This window comes from Physeter macrocephalus, chromosome 6, assembly GCF_002837175.3.
Source record: "Physeter macrocephalus isolate SW-GA chromosome 6, ASM283717v5, whole genome shotgun sequence".
In the NCBI taxonomy this organism is placed as follows: domain Eukaryota; kingdom Metazoa; phylum Chordata; class Mammalia; order Artiodactyla; family Physeteridae; genus Physeter; species Physeter macrocephalus.
The window spans coordinates 53,066,563-53,082,009 of record NC_041219.1 but is presented as its reverse complement, the minus strand read 5'-3'; the positions used below and the strand labels follow the sequence as shown (position 1 = coordinate 53,082,009).

The 15,447-nt window shown below is 45.8% G+C and overlaps 1 protein-coding gene across 3 annotated transcripts in view; it reads right to left on the bottom strand.

Annotated features, from left to right (window-relative positions):
- CECR2 (CECR2 histone acetyl-lysine reader) overlaps positions 1–15,447 on the bottom strand; it is a 70,447-nt gene that overhangs the window by 42,826 nt on the left and 12,174 nt on the right. For 2 of the 3 annotated variants that reach the window (XM_055085402.1, XM_055085401.1), the window contains exons 1-2: positions 1,394–1,486; positions 208–347 (exon numbers count right to left, since the gene is read on the bottom strand). In XM_055085402.1, the coding sequence (XP_054941377.1) occupies positions 208–263 (56 nt within the window). In that variant the 5' untranslated portion in view covers positions 264–347; positions 1,394–1,486. Of the gene's footprint in view, positions 1–207; positions 348–1,393; positions 1,578–15,447 lie in introns of those variants that run through there. The other variant, XM_028490785.2, reaches the window with a different exon arrangement.

Here is a 15,447-nt window from a genome sequence, read left to right as displayed (position 1 = left end):
TGGGGTGGGGCCGCTGAGAGCTGGGCTAGAGATTAATTCCTTTTCACTTCTGTGTGAAATAACTCTTTGCCATCTTTCTGTAGACATGCGGCTACAGCTAATTCCTTCATGAGAAAAAATAATTTGTGTTGCGGAATTCCGATGTATTTGATTTTAATGACGCTCTCGTAACGGTGGCCATGGCAGCCCTGACATTTAGGAAGGTACCTGCTCAGAGAGAGCTCGCCGTTGGATCTTCCTTGTACTGGGTCCTCCTTGTACATTCGCGTCCCATAGAAATACCAGTAGAGGGCCCCGGAGTTGTCCTCACCCAGCGGTTCCACACGGAGACTGTCTGCATCCAGGCCCTGGGCAGGACAAGGGAAGAGGTTTGGGCTCTCAACGAACAAAACTGAAGAGACACCTGAAATGAGGATTCTGAATTTATCCTCACACATCCCTCATATTAAAATGCTCAAGCATCTTAGGTAATTCCCAGCCAGGGTACCCGACACACGGGACGGGGAGAAGGTGCCTACTCTAAGAGCAAGACGTGGAAGCACTTCACACGGACCCCACTGCCACCATCGCCCGGAGAGCGCCAAGAACGGAGCAACCCAAAGGGGCTTTGATGAACATGTGACGTACTTGGTTTAGACACGCATTCTGCTGCGTACCAACAAGAGGAAAGACAATTCCAACAGGAGAGTCTGGTGCCGCGGCAGCCTCGTCCCCCATGGCGCCCTGTCGCCACCGGCCAGTCCGACCCGGGGCTCCCCACTCCCCCAGCCGGACCTGCACTGCCACGCCCGGGGGGTGGGGGCCAAGACCTCAGCAAAGGCCGTGCTGGGCTGCAGCGCGGTTTCCACCACGGCGCCCACCTGCGCCCACGCGCGCCGCTGATGCAGCTCAGCGTTCTGACAGGCCTCCCGGTGAGGGCAAAGCAGAAGCCCGCCCGCGCCCCGGCCTCCCTCTGAGACAGGACAAGAGGGAGGGGGAGGCGTCCACGGCCCCACCCAGCACACGTCTACAAGGTGCACACGGCGTGCGGCGAGGATGGGTTAAAGTCCTTGGGAGGTTTCATAAATATGTCAATTATTCTAAGTCAAATTTCAGACCTCAGGAAATAAAACCCAGTGACTGATGTAACTGCAGTTCTGGCTGACGACAGCGCAAACAGGAACCCAGGATTGTTCCCATGTCAGCGGGGACTCGGTACACAGAAAGAAGAACAAACCAAAGCAGAAGTTAAACCAAAATAAACTAACATGCAGTCATCTGAGCGTGTGGCTTGGATTCCCCTGGCAACAGTGGTAACGGCTGCATCTACAAAATTCCCAAGACCAGCACAGCATCCAAACGCCGGCTTCTCTAAACTTCTGCTCCAGGGACGGGGTGCCTGTCAGCCACGCACCTTGAGGAGATCGAAGACATCGTCTGCGTCCAGCCGGTAGTCACAGAGGCGGTGGAGGATTTCCACACGGGTGCGAAGGGGCAGGTCCTGGAAGCTGGCTTCCCTCAGGGGGTTAGGCTTCCCTTCTTCCAGCTCCCAGCGGTAGCTGATGATGTCCTCCAGGTAGCTGTGGAAGGTCTGAGGCCTAACCAGGCGGCCCCAGACACAAAGGCACGTGAATACCACATAGAGAGGGGGTGGGGGTGGGGGGGCTGGAGGTGGGGGTGGGGGGGCTGGACAGCTGACAAATCTTCAACAGCAGCAGGAACGGAAAGTGCCAGGAAGGGCCCGGGGATCCCTTGAGGAAGCACTATGTTATTACACCATCTCCAGGGACCTGACACCGTCCAGTCCCAAAGATCATTAATATTTAAGAAGGTTGCGGGACCTTCCCTGGTGGCACAGTGGTTAAGAATCGCCTGCCAATGCAGGGGCCACAGGTTCGAGCCCTGGTCCCAGAAGATTCCACCTGCCACAGAGCAACTAAGCCTGTACGCCACAACTACTGAGCCCGCACCCTAGAGCCCGTGCTCCACAACAAGAGAAGCCACCACAATGAGAAGCCCGCGCACCGCCACGAAGAGTAGCCCCCGCTCGCCGCAACTAGAGAAAGCCCGCGCGCAGCAACAAAGACCCAACGCGGCCAAAAATTAATTAATTAATTAATTTTTAAAAAGGTTAGGTCCACAACTTAGATGGCAAACAGCAAAGAACGCCAATGTCTGCCTGGCCTAATCCATTTATATTTCAGGTTAAGATGCAAAGGTGAAAAAACCTTCCCCAGAACACAGGAGCCTACTCCAGGGAATTCCCTGGCGGTCCAGTGGTTAGGACTCCACTCTCTCACTGCCAAGGGCCCAGGATCAATCCCTGGTCGCGGAACTAAGGTCCCACAAGCCACGCTGTGTAGCCAGATAGATTAATTAATTATTTTAAAAAGAGGCTACTCTGATGTGTAACTATACTTTCATGTGCTGTTACACGTAAACTTGTGGGTGTGTTACGAAACACTAAATTTGAGGGTTTTTTCTATAGAAAACATTTAAGACAACTTAAATTTTTGATTAGTACCTAAATGTGCCTTGTATATAACAAGTGCTGTTTAACTGTTAGTTATTCCATATCTCAACTATTAAAGAATCTGGATATAATATCACCTAATGCTTGATTTTAAAATATTTTTCTCACTAAACAAAGAGCTCTAAAGGAATTATGTGTCAATATAATTTTGACAAGAGGCATGTATCATCTTAACTTATAATCTATGTAGTTATATCTGTAGAAAAAGTCAGAAGAAATACTCATAGAGAAAAAACAAAGGGCCTTAGGCAAATAAGAAATTAAACATTTTGCTTTTTCAAAGAGAGAAGAAACCTTATTTCCTTCCTGTTGATACCTCAAATGCGGACAGTGTGACTCTGGTTACCTTATCAAAATGCAGCATTACACCTGGAAACACAGGCCTCTCAGCACCATGACCGGAGCCCTGCTTGCAGGCACCTGCGGGAGACTTGGGACCAGCCTGGCCTCCTGCCCGTAAAGCCGGTGCTGCCCCTTCAGGTGGAGGAGCTGAGCAAAGAGCAGCTCAAACTGGCGGTGAAAAGCAGATAGTGTGGCAAAGGAGAATTTGAAAATAAAACAGGGTGCTTTTTCGTTTCAAAGAGTATGAAGAAGACAACCTGCCTTCGGTAATAAACCCCTTTATCTGCCACATGCTTTTCTAGGATTTCTACTGCACACCAAGTACCCTAAACAACAAGGTGTGTTCTTCCTGCAGTAAAATGAAACGTGGACTCCATGACATGAGACCATTCCACGAGGACACAGCAGGAGGCGAGGAAGCACAAACAGCCGATCTGCCTGAAAGCCCCTACTTGTCCCAAGAGCTGCATGTCTAAGATTCCTTTCCAACAGCCCTATTATCCTACTCAGTTCCAATCACATCACTTCTGCTAAAAGTTTCTTAAGTCATCTCCATACCACCACCTTACCAAGAGATACTAACGGACTTACAATTCAAGATCACTCCTTTGCCTTGTATATAGATAAGCCTCATAAAAATCTGTATCTCCTTCTTTTAAAGGTCAGATATTCGAGGGAAAAATTTTTTGAAGGCAGCGTGGTCGAGGGTATTTGAAACAAAAAGGCTCAGTAAGCCAACAATTAGGGTTAATACTTTGTACTTAGCAGTTCTTCATCTTCTCTAGGACACAAAACTCTTTCAGAATCTGGTAAGACCATGCACTCCCGCCCTCAGAAAAATGAGCGCCGTGATCCTGTGTGCTGCTCAGAGGAAGAGTGCGTGGCAACAGCTGCTACAAACTGATCCTACGTTGTAAATCTCTCAGCTCAGCTCAGGGCACTTCTTCCTGAGTTGTCACTAATCCTTTCAACAGGACGTGGGAACAAAAAGATGGAACCGACTGGAGGTTCTGAGCACAACCAGGTCAGTGCTCCTTCTTGTCTGAAAACAGTTCCAAATGCCAATTATCCCTTTATTTCTTAAAATAGTTTGCACAAGAGAGAGAAAAAAAGACAGAATTATCTTTCCACAGGCGCAGAGTGAGCATCTCTTAGGACCCCAGCAGAGAACTGCTTATTTTCCTTCAGACAGAACAGGCCTCCACTGTGAGACCCACATTCCCAGGGACAGTGTGGCCAGAGAGGAGCGGGCTGACACGACCTTGGCCGGAGCTGGAGCTGGCAGGACCCTGTACCACGCAGGAAACAACCTGCCTGAGAAGATCACAAGGAGAAGGAAGGCTCTTGTGTCAATTCTGAGACATGAAAGTATGTCTGCAGTCCACATGCAGTGAGCAATGAAGACCTGGCACCGCGGGTGCCATGTGGAGACTAAACAGAAAAATTTTATCTTCCCATTTGCTATGGCTACTGGTGCAGCTAATGAAATACCCATGTGCACAGATAGGCCACGTTTAACACAAATACTGGGGGACTTCCCTGGAGGTCCCGTGGTTAAGACGCTGCACTTCCAGTGCAGGGGGCTGAGGGTTCAATCCCTGTTCGGGGCACTAAGATCCGGCATGCCACACAGTGCGGGCAAAAAGCTTAAAAGAAAAAAACAAAAAAACAAAAAAACACAAACACATGAGTACTGGATTGAGATAAAGATTTTGGTTCCAAGTGAAGCAACAAATAAAAGGCTCCATAAGAAAATTTGATGAAGTGCTTATTCTTAAAGATCATAACAAGATCCAGCCCAAAACAACTAAAATAATGTCTCTTCTATAGGACTATATAGTGCCTGCCATATCCTGAAATATATCCTGAAATCAATGTGATAGCCAGGATAAGTAAAAAATCATGACAATTTCGGGCTTCCCTGGTGGCGCAGTGGTTAAGAATCTGCCTGCCAATGCAGGGGACACGGGTTCGAGCCCCGGTCCGGGAAGATCCCACATGCCGCGGGGCAACTGGGCCCGTGAGCCACAACCACTGAGCCTGCGCGTCTGGAGCCTGTGCTCCGCAACAGGAGAGGTCACGACGGTGAGAGGCCCGCGCACCACGATGAAGAGTGGCCCCCGCTCGCCGCAACCAGAGAAAGCCCTCGCACAGAAACGAAGACCCAACACAGCCCAAAATAAATAAATAAATAAATAAATAAAAATAAATTTAAAAAAAATCATGACAATTTCAAATTAAAGGAAAATATGACTAAGATACAAAACATATCTTTTAGCTGGGAAATATGTATATAATATACATTTTATTTGTGTATATGAATGTTTATGTTAGGTAACAAAGAAGAGTATTAAAAGTCATCTGGGGGACTTCCCTGGTGGCGCAGTGGTTAAGAATCTGCCTGCCAATTCAGGGGACACGGGTTCAATCCCTAGTCCGGGAAGAAGATCCCACATGCCGCAGAGCAACTAAGCCCATGCACCACAACTACTGAGCCCGCATGCTCTAGGGCCTGCATGCCACAACTGCTGAGCCCGCGTGCTGCAACTACTGAAGCCCACGTGCCTAGAGCCTCTGCTCCGCAACAAGAGAAGCCACTGCAATGAGAAGCCCGCTCGCCGCAACTAGAGAAAGCCTGCGTGCAGCAACGAAGACCCAACACAGCCAAAAATAAATAAATAAATACATTTATTTAAAAAAAAAAAAAAAAGTCATCTGGAAATCAACATGTATTAATCTTTAAATAACCCAAAAGAAAGCACTGAAGGACAAAGAGAGGAAAAAAGAAGGAAACACATGAAAAGACACTCATTAGTCATTTGGGAAATGCAAATCAAACCCCAGTAGGGTACCAGGTCACACCCACCAGGATGGCTAAAATTAAAAAGATAAGAACAAGTGCTGACCACTTGTTAACAAGGACGTAGAGAAATGGGAACCATCCATCGTATACTGCTAGTTGGAATGTAAAATGGTGCAGCAACTTTGCAAAAGTTTGGCAAGCTGCTCAAAACTTAAACACAGAATTACCATATGACACAACCATTCCACTCTTAGGTATATACCCAAGAGAAATGAAAACATACATCCAAACAAAAACAAGTAGACAAATGTTCATACAGAGCAGCATAATTCATAACAGCCAAAAAGCTGAAACAGCACCAACGTCCATGAACTAACAGATAAATAAAACATATATCTATACAACAGAGTATTTGGGGGCCATAAAATGAATGAGTATGTGATTCACACTACAACATGGATGAATTCCTAAAACATGCTAAGTGAAAGTAGCTGGATACCTATATGTATGCATTCCACCTATAAGAGGTACCTAGAATAGTAAAAACATAGACAGGAAGAACATTAGTTAGTGGGACTGGTGACTGGAGGAAGCAAGGAGCGACAGCTGATGGGTGTGAGGGGTCTGTGGGGGTGATAAAATGTTCTGGAATTCAACACTGGTGATGACTACACAACCTTGTGAATATACTAAACCCCAATGAATTGGACACTTAAATACCCCCAGAGAACAGTGGAGAACCAACCATACCAGTAACTGCGCTAAATGTAAATGGACTAAACAACCCAGTCGAGCACTGCCTAGAAGGAAATTTACAGCTTTAAAATGCCTGTATTGAAAAGAAAAAAGGCTCATAACAAGTATTATAACTTGAGAAGAAAGAAAAAGAAGAGTAGGCTAAAGCCAAAGTAAACAGAAGAACACAATAAAGAAATCAAAAACAGAAAAAAATTTTTTTAAAGAAAACAGGCAGGGCTTCCCTGGTGGCGCAGTGGTTGAGAGTCCGCCTGCCGATGCAGGAGACACGGGTTCATGCCCCGGTCCGGGAAGATCCCACGTGCCGCGGAGCGGCTGGGCCTGTAAGCCATGGCCGCCGAGCCTGCGTGTCCGGAGCCTGTGCTCTGCAACAGGAGAGGCCACAACGGTGAGAGGCCCGCGTACCGCAAAAAAAGAAAACAGGCAAACAGTAGGTAAAGTTAAAAGCTGGTTCCTTAGTAAACATCTGAAAAGTTGATAAACCTGTAGAAAGAATAGAGAGAGAGAGAGAGAGAACAAATTCCAACATCAGGAATGAAAGTGGAGAAACCACTGTAGATCCTACAGATAGTAAGAGAATAAGAGAATATTATGAACAGTACTATGGAAATAAATTTAAAAACTTAAATAAAATGGACAAACTCCTTGAAAAATGCCTATATTACTTACCAAAAATGACTTAAGAAATAGAACACTCAGGAGAAAAGGGAACCCTCCTATACTGTTGGTGGGAATGTAAACTGGTGCAGCCGCTATGGAGAACACTTTGGAGGTTCCTCAAAAAACTAAAAACAGAGCTACCATATGATCCAGCAATCCCACTCCTGGGTATATATTCAGACAAAACTGTAATTTGAAAAGATAAATGCAGCCCTATGTTTATAGCAGCACTATTGACAACAGCCAAGACATAGAAGCGACCTTCACCCGTTGACAGATGGATGAATGGATAAAAAAGACGTGGTACATATATACAATGGAATATTACTCAACCATAAAAAGAGGGTGAAATAATGCCATCTGCAGCAACATGGATGGACCAAGAGATCATCATATTAAGCAAAGTCAGAAAAAGAGACAAATACCGTATGATATCACTTATATGTGGAATCTAAAATATGACACAAATGAACCTATCTACAAAGCAGAAACAGAATCACAGATATAGAGGTCAGACTAGTGGTTACTATGGGCAGAGGGAGAGGGATGGACTGGGAATTTGGGGTTGATAGATGGAAAGTATTACATTTAGAATGGATAAACAACAAGGTCCCACTGTATAGCACAGGGAACTATATTTAATATCCTGTGATAAACTACCATGGAAAGGAATATGAAAAAGAATATATATATGTAAAACTGAATCACTTTGCTGTACAGCAGAAATTAACACAACACTATACTTCAATAAAATTTTTTTAAAAGAAATAGAACACCCAAATAGCCTTAATCTATTAAAGAAATCAAATCAATAATACTCAATCAAAAACTTGCACACCAAGAAAACTACAAACCCAAAGGCTTTCAGTGGTGAACTGTCTGAAAGAAGTTACACAAACTCGGACTTCCCTGGTGGCGCGGTGGTCAAGAATCCGCCTGCCAATGCAGGGGACACGGGTTCAATCCCTGGTTGGGGAAGATCCCACATGCCGCGGAGCAACTAAGCCCGTGCGCCACAACGACTGAGCCTGTGCTCTAGAGCCCGTGAGCCACAACTACTGAGCCCACGCGCCACAACTACTGAAGCCCGCGCACCTAGAGCCCAAGCTCCGCAACAAGAGAAGCCACCGCAACGAGAAGCCAGCGTACTGCAACGAAGAGCAGCCCCCGCTCGCCGCAACTAGAGAGAAAGCCTGCGCACAGCAACGAAGACCCAACGCAGCCAAACATAAATATAAATAAAATAAATAAATTTTTTTAAAAAAGAAAAGAAATTACACAAACTCTTTCAGAAACCAGAGAAGGGAACACTTCTCAACCCTTGTGCCAAAACCTGACAAAGATTCATAAGAAAATAAAATTACAGACCAATATTCTTCATAAACATACGTGGAGAAATCCTCAACAAAACAGCAGCAAACTGATTTCAGCAACAGACGAAAGGGACAGCACTTCATCACACTTGATGGTGAAAGGCTGAATACTTTCCCCCAAGATCAGGAATAACACAGGAATCGTGGCCGGCACAGTAGTAAGACAAGAGAAGGAAGCTCTTGGAACAGAGAGCCAGGATAGAGGCTGGAACAGAAACAGACTACAGAAACTCCTCAGTCAGCAACAAGACCAATAAACTAAGAAGTGAATTCAGGAAGACTACAGTAACACGGTCAATATAAAAAACTCAATTGTATTTTACATATAATGGCAACAAATAGCTGGAAAATATAAAATACTTAGGCACAAATGGAAAGATGTACAGTAGCTTTACAATGAAACTATACAATATTCCTGAAATTAAAAAAGATAAACAGGGACTTCCCTGGTGGTCCAGTGGTTAAGACTCCACACTCCCAATGCTGGGGCCAGGGTTCAATCCCTGGTCAGGGAACTAGATCCCGCACGCCACAACTAAGACCCAGTGCAGCCAAATCAGTAAATAAAAAAATTTTTTTAAATAAAAGAAGATAAGCAAGTGGAGAGATATATATCATGGTCAAGGACTAGGAAACTCAACATTGCTCAAAATGTCCATTTTCTGTAACAGGCCTTTTTTGGGGGGTGGGGGAGTTGACAAGCTGATTTTTAAATTTGTATGCAAAGAACCCAGAATAGTCAAAACATTTAAAAAGCAAAACTAAAATATAAAAAGGTGGAGGACTCACCAATTGCAAGACAATCTGGTACTTGTATAAATATAAGACATACAGATCAATGGAATAAGGCAGAGTCCAGAAACAGACTGAACATATATGAAATTCGTAAGGAAAAAATGGACATTGATTGACCTTCTACTTCATATCATACACGAATACTAACTCAAAATGCATCATAGGGCTTCCCTGGTGGCGCAGTGGTTGAGAGGCCGCCTGCCGATGCAGGGGACACGGGTTCGTGCCCCGGTCCGGGAGGATCCCACGTGCCGCGGAGCGGCTGGGCCCGTGAGCCATGGCCGCTGAGCCTGCGCGTCCGGAGCGTGTGCTCCGCAACGGGAGAGGCCAGAACAGTGAGAGGTCTGCGTACCGGGGGGGGAAGCATCATAATGCCAACTGCAAAAAGCGCTAAAACTGTAAAACTAATAGAAAACCTCAGAGAAAATCTCTTGACATTAAGGTATATCCTGATTTCTTAGGAAAAAATATACTAAACTGATAAATTAGACTTCAACAAAATTAAAATGTTTGCCATTCTTTAAAATACAGTGTTAAACAAATGGAAAGGCAAGCTACACATCAGGAGAAAACAGTCACAGCCCATTATATATCTAGTCATCAGGGAAATGCACATTAAAACCACAATGAGTTACCACATTACACACACAGAATCAGTAAAATGAAAAACTGGGTAAAATTCAAATTGACAGATGTCGGCAAAGATATGGAGCAACTGGACTGTTCATGTGTTGCTGGTAGGAGGATAAAGGTCACCGCTGCTTAGAAAACAAGTCAACGTCAATCGTGCTCTCACGCATGACCCAGCGATTCCCGAGAGAAACGAAAAGACATCCACGAAAACATCCGTGCAAGTGTTCACAGCTGCTCTATTCTCAACAGCCCCAAACTGGAGGCAACATACAAGTCTACCAACTAGTAGACAAAAAAACTGTGATATATTTTTGCACTGGAATCCAATGCAGACCCCTCCCCTAAAAGGAACAAAGAACTGATACAAACAGCAGCGTCAGTGAGTATCACACAGACCCTGTGCTTCCTCAAAGAAGCTGGACACACAGAGCCCACACTGCACGATCCCAGCCACACACACACGAAATTCTAGAATAAGGCAAAACAATCTGCATCAATAAAATCAGGTCAGTGCGTGGGATGCAGTGGGGTTTTGGGGGTGTGGGGAGGTTAGATTTAGTGCAAAGGGCACTTTCTGAGGAGATGGAAATGTATTATCTTGAGCAGCATGGTGACCGAGTTTGTGGGATTAGAAATAGGAACCTATTTAATTTTCTAAAAACAGGGGCAAACTATGGCCTATGGGCCAAAGCTGGCCTGAATGTCTATCTTTAGCCTGTAAGCTAAGAATGTGAAAATCATTCTTTTTTAACGGTTGGAAGAAAAAAGAAATCAAAAGAATACTATTTTATGACACAAGAAAATGATATAAAATTCAAATTCCAGATTATGAACATCTAATAAGACACAGCCACTATCAGTCACGAAGCACTGCTCTGGCCACTTTTGCACTGGGATGGCAGAGGGGAGTAGTTTAGACCATGTCACCCACACAAAGCCTAAAATGGTTATTCTCTGGCCCTTCGTAGAAGTCTGCTGACCCCAGTTCTGAGACATGCAAACCACAACATTTAAGACATGGGAAGTAGCCTGGGTCAATATCCACTTCCTACTCCACACACGTAGATGTTTCTGGTATTTACTAAAAGCTGAAGACTGTTCGAAGCCTATCATAAGTGAATTCATTTAATCTCACAATAAATTTAGTAATGGGTATGGTTATCATTCCCATTTTACAGATGAGGCAAGTAATGCACAAAGAGATTAAGGAACTTTCTTAGCTCCACATAACAGGTAAGCCTTAGAACCAAGAAAGGCAAGCATTCATCTGTCCAAAATCCTCTTTCTTTAGGGTGGGATGAAAATAAAACTTCAGAGAACACCGAGCACAAATTCACTCTAAATGTACGTGGATACCACTGGAGGAACAGAATAACGATCACTTTAGGCAATTCCTTTCAATGGAAAAAGTAAAATTCATCGTGATGTTTTGTCTGAGTGATCACTGCGTAGGTATATTCAGTTTGTACAAATTCACTGAGCTGTATGATTAAGCAATGTGCCCTCTTCTGTATTATAATATATCGTCAAAAACAAGTTTTTAAAGGGCTGAAGCCGGAGCCTCACTTCAGACCAATTAGTTCAACTTGGATCAACCAGACCCCAAACTTACTTGCCCATTCAGAAATTTTTTTATTTCATGTATACTTAGCTGTTTTTAACACAAATAAAATTACAGATTATGTTTTCGGCAATGCTCTGACACCTCACAGGTATGATATGAAAAAGGGTGGAACTGTCACACTTGCTTCCCTGGCCCAGCACAGAACAGCAGGACCAACACTGCCACCCGCTGTCCCCAGGAAAGGGGGACGAGCACGGGGGCACCAGGATCCCCCCTCCACAGGGCCTGAGGGTCCCCCACTAATTCTGCTTCTGTCCATCCGAGACTCACAGTTTCCTTCAACAGCAAAAAAGTCACAGAAGCAGCTGCTTGTAAAAGGAAGGGGAAAAAACTCTTCTCTCCTCCCGGTTACAACACTGTCTGAAATTTTATGACATTTATTTAACTAGGGTCACTTTTTTTGCTTTCTTAAAATAAATTAACCTCTTGTTTCAAAAGAAACCATTTAGGAGTAACTGACACAGTGTTGTCATAAGGAAGAAACTAGTGTTAAGAGGCCTGCCATCAGCACCGGGGAGGGCGGGCAGCTCTGCACCGTACCCAGAAGCAGAAGGGCTGGGGGAGGACACAGAAGACAGGGTGACACAGCGTCTGCAGGTGTCTGACAAGCCAGCACAGCTTGATGAGACAGACACATTCTGAAATATTAAATGCTATTTGCACCTCTAGGTACACACGTGTGAAAAAGCAAACTGTCCAGAACAGCCCACCCGGCACCCCATCTTCAGGAGGGGTGGGGTTTCTGCTCTATACTACTTTAGGCGATGCTTTATAACTTTTTAAAAAATTTTATTTATTTATTTTTGGTTGCGTCGGGTCTTTGTTGCTGCGCACAGGCTTTCTCTAGTTGCGGCGAGCGGGGGCTACTCTTCGTTGCGGTGCTCCGGCTTCTCATTGCGGTGGCTTCTCTTGTTGCGGAGCACGCGCTCTAGGCACACAGGTTTCAGTAGCTGTGGCACGTGGGCTCAGTAGTTGTGGCTCGCAGGCTCTAGAGCGCAGGCTCAGTAACTGTAGCACGTGGGCTTAGGTGCTCCACGGCATGGGGGAATCTTGCCCGACCAGGGATTGAACCCGTGTCCCCTGCATTGGCAGGTGGATTCTTAACCACTGCGCCACCAGGGAAGCCCAGAATTTATTTTTTTATACTGCTAAAATCATTAATTTTATGTAAAGACGACAGAAAACAAAGAGTCAGAGTTAGAGACTCAAACTTCAGATTCTATGAGGGATGAAGATCTGGACTCCTGATCTCTCAATTCTTTGTAGGGATTATTCATCTTCTAACTGGCTACCTAAGTCTCTGGATGTTTCCTTCCCTGTAAAACAGGACCCGGTTAGCCTTTGAGGGGATCTCCCTCTACCTCTTCTTCATAGCCTCACAAGAAGACTGAGGAAATGAAACATACCAAAGTGAAAGTAGATGAGTGATGGGAGAAGCCTGCATGGAAGCTAAGAATATCCTGTAGAACACCCATTATTTTCAAACTAATTGTTTTTTTATAGGGGATATTATCAATGTAAGTACATTTATAGTGGAGGCTAATGGTAAATATGGGAGAAAATTAAACCAGGAACAAGCTAGTTATAGCCATTTACTGAAACAAAAGGGAAAATCAAAACCTCTTGTTGATAATTCATTTATATAGGATCACATGTGACTATCCAAAAATCAACTGGTTCTTGTCCAAAAGCCTACCAAAACAGAGAACTTACGATATGTTGTTAATAACTAAGTACAAGTGATTAGATGCAAGCATAAGCCTCACCACCAATATGCAGTTTTCCTCTGGAGAATACAGTCACTATTAACAAACAAAAGCATGTGCAACAGGCCCCCCCGGTGTTCACAGCCTTGCATGGTGGGCTCTCCCGAGTGGGGCGCAGCCCATCTGGGGTTCACTCCTGGTCACAAAACTGGGCAGGCGAGGGCACTCCCGCAAGTGCGCCAGGTCACAAGAGGAGACACAGCCGGGCCGAGAGGGCCGCATGGAAACAAAGACCTGGGTCCTACAGCTGCCAGGGCGACTCTGCCAGCAGCCTGAAGGACCCTGTGTCCCTCCCCAGCTAGGCCTCCAGACACGCCGAGCGGGGCCCCCGACAAGCCACGTGTAGACCCACAAAACCGACCGATACCAAATGCAGTTTTAGCTCTTCGGCCTGTGAACTGTGCTAAGCGGCCACAGGAAACAAACATACAGCCCTCCCGAGGGCGGGCCCGGGGTGGCCACGGTCCCAGCAGCATGGCCGGCGCAACAGAGTCCTGACCCACAGAAACTGATGTTTAAAGCTGCTAAGTTTTAGGGTAATTTGTTACATAGCAGTAGATGACGAATACAGCATGAAACAGGCAGAAGCACAAACACGAAAAGGAAGGGGGATGATAACCTAGAACATCAAGAGAATCAACTTTAAGAAATCAAGGTCAATAAACGGGGCAGATTCGAGATACAAACACAGGAATATGTTAGGAATATATCATACTCTACACTTGGAAGTACTTGTACGGTGTGTATCACTCAACTCTTAGCAGCAACACCAGTTAAAGTAACCCAGGAACGGATCTGACCTACATGAACAAAGCTACAACTCTTTACTGAGCAACATCAAGACTTTTTTTTTTTTTTAAATATATTTATTTATTTATTTTTGGCTTCGTCGAGGCTTCGTTGCGGTGCGCGGGCTTCTCATTGCAGTGGCTTCTCTAGTGGCGGAGCACGGGCTCTAGGCCTGCAGGCTTCAGTAGTTGTGGCACACGGGCTCAGTAGTTGTGGCTCGCAGGCTCTAGAGCACAGGCTCAGTAGTTGTGGCACACAGGCTTAGCTGCTCCGCGGCATGTGGGATCTTCCTAGACCAGGGCTCCAACCCGTGTCCCCTGCATTGGCAGGCGGATTCTTAACCACTGTGCCACCAGGGGAGTCCCACAACATAAGGACTTTAATCAAAATAAGGAGATTCCTTATGGAATATGACAAGATTATATCATTTTCTGGAAGAACTAACAAGCAGGATTAGTTAAGAGCAATGGTATCAGAGCCAAAAGAGACTGGCAGGTACAGCCAGGAACAGCCGAGTGGAATCTCATGTGTCAAAAACCTGGTAAAGTGTCAAACAGACACCACATGCCAACAGGTAAGGGAAGCTCTACTCCATAGATGGTATGAGCCGACTCTAGCTATTCAGACCTTCAACCGCAGCCTGGCCCCCGTCCCCACCGTCACACAGAAGGCAGGTATGCGACACCTGCCCCACAAATTTTAAATGGGCGTTTCTTGGGCTTGATCATCAACCAACACACCCATGGAAGACACGGCCTAAGTATGTAACAGGAAATTCAAGTCCGCAAACCACAAATGTGCGCAGTAAGGCTGGAGAGACAGCCTGTCAGGCAGGAGGCACCAGGTCATCACCTTCACCCCCTAACAGGCCTTCATGATCGGCTCGCCTCTGCCCTCAGGCCTGATCTACTCACTCGCTCCTTCCTGGTCCCCCGCCCTCCCTGCCCTCAGGATCACACCCCCAAACTCGCCACCCAGCCTACAAGGCCTACTAGGCTCCTACTCCTGTTGTGCTGCGGCCACAGGATTCCTCGAATGGCTGTGCATGCCGGAGACGAGCAGGGAAAGAAGGTGAGCAGGTAGGCCAAGCAAGCCCCACAGATGCAGAGTGACAACCAGCCTCTGTGTCAAGAGCCACCAGGCAGGCTGGGGCCCTGTTTTCCCTCTAGCTGATCAGTGTCTTAGATGCTTTCTAAAAGCTACAAACTGGGTTTCAACATGAAGTCTCATTTTAGATGTTGGGGACGAACCAAAATTTAACACTCAGGGGCTAATAAGACTTTGGACTTTGCAGCTCAAATAAATCACGTCTCTGAACCACATGGGACCTTCTGTTCTGCAACCCCTAGCCTCTTCTCCAGGGCGTCAAACCCCAGACACCCACCTTCCTACCT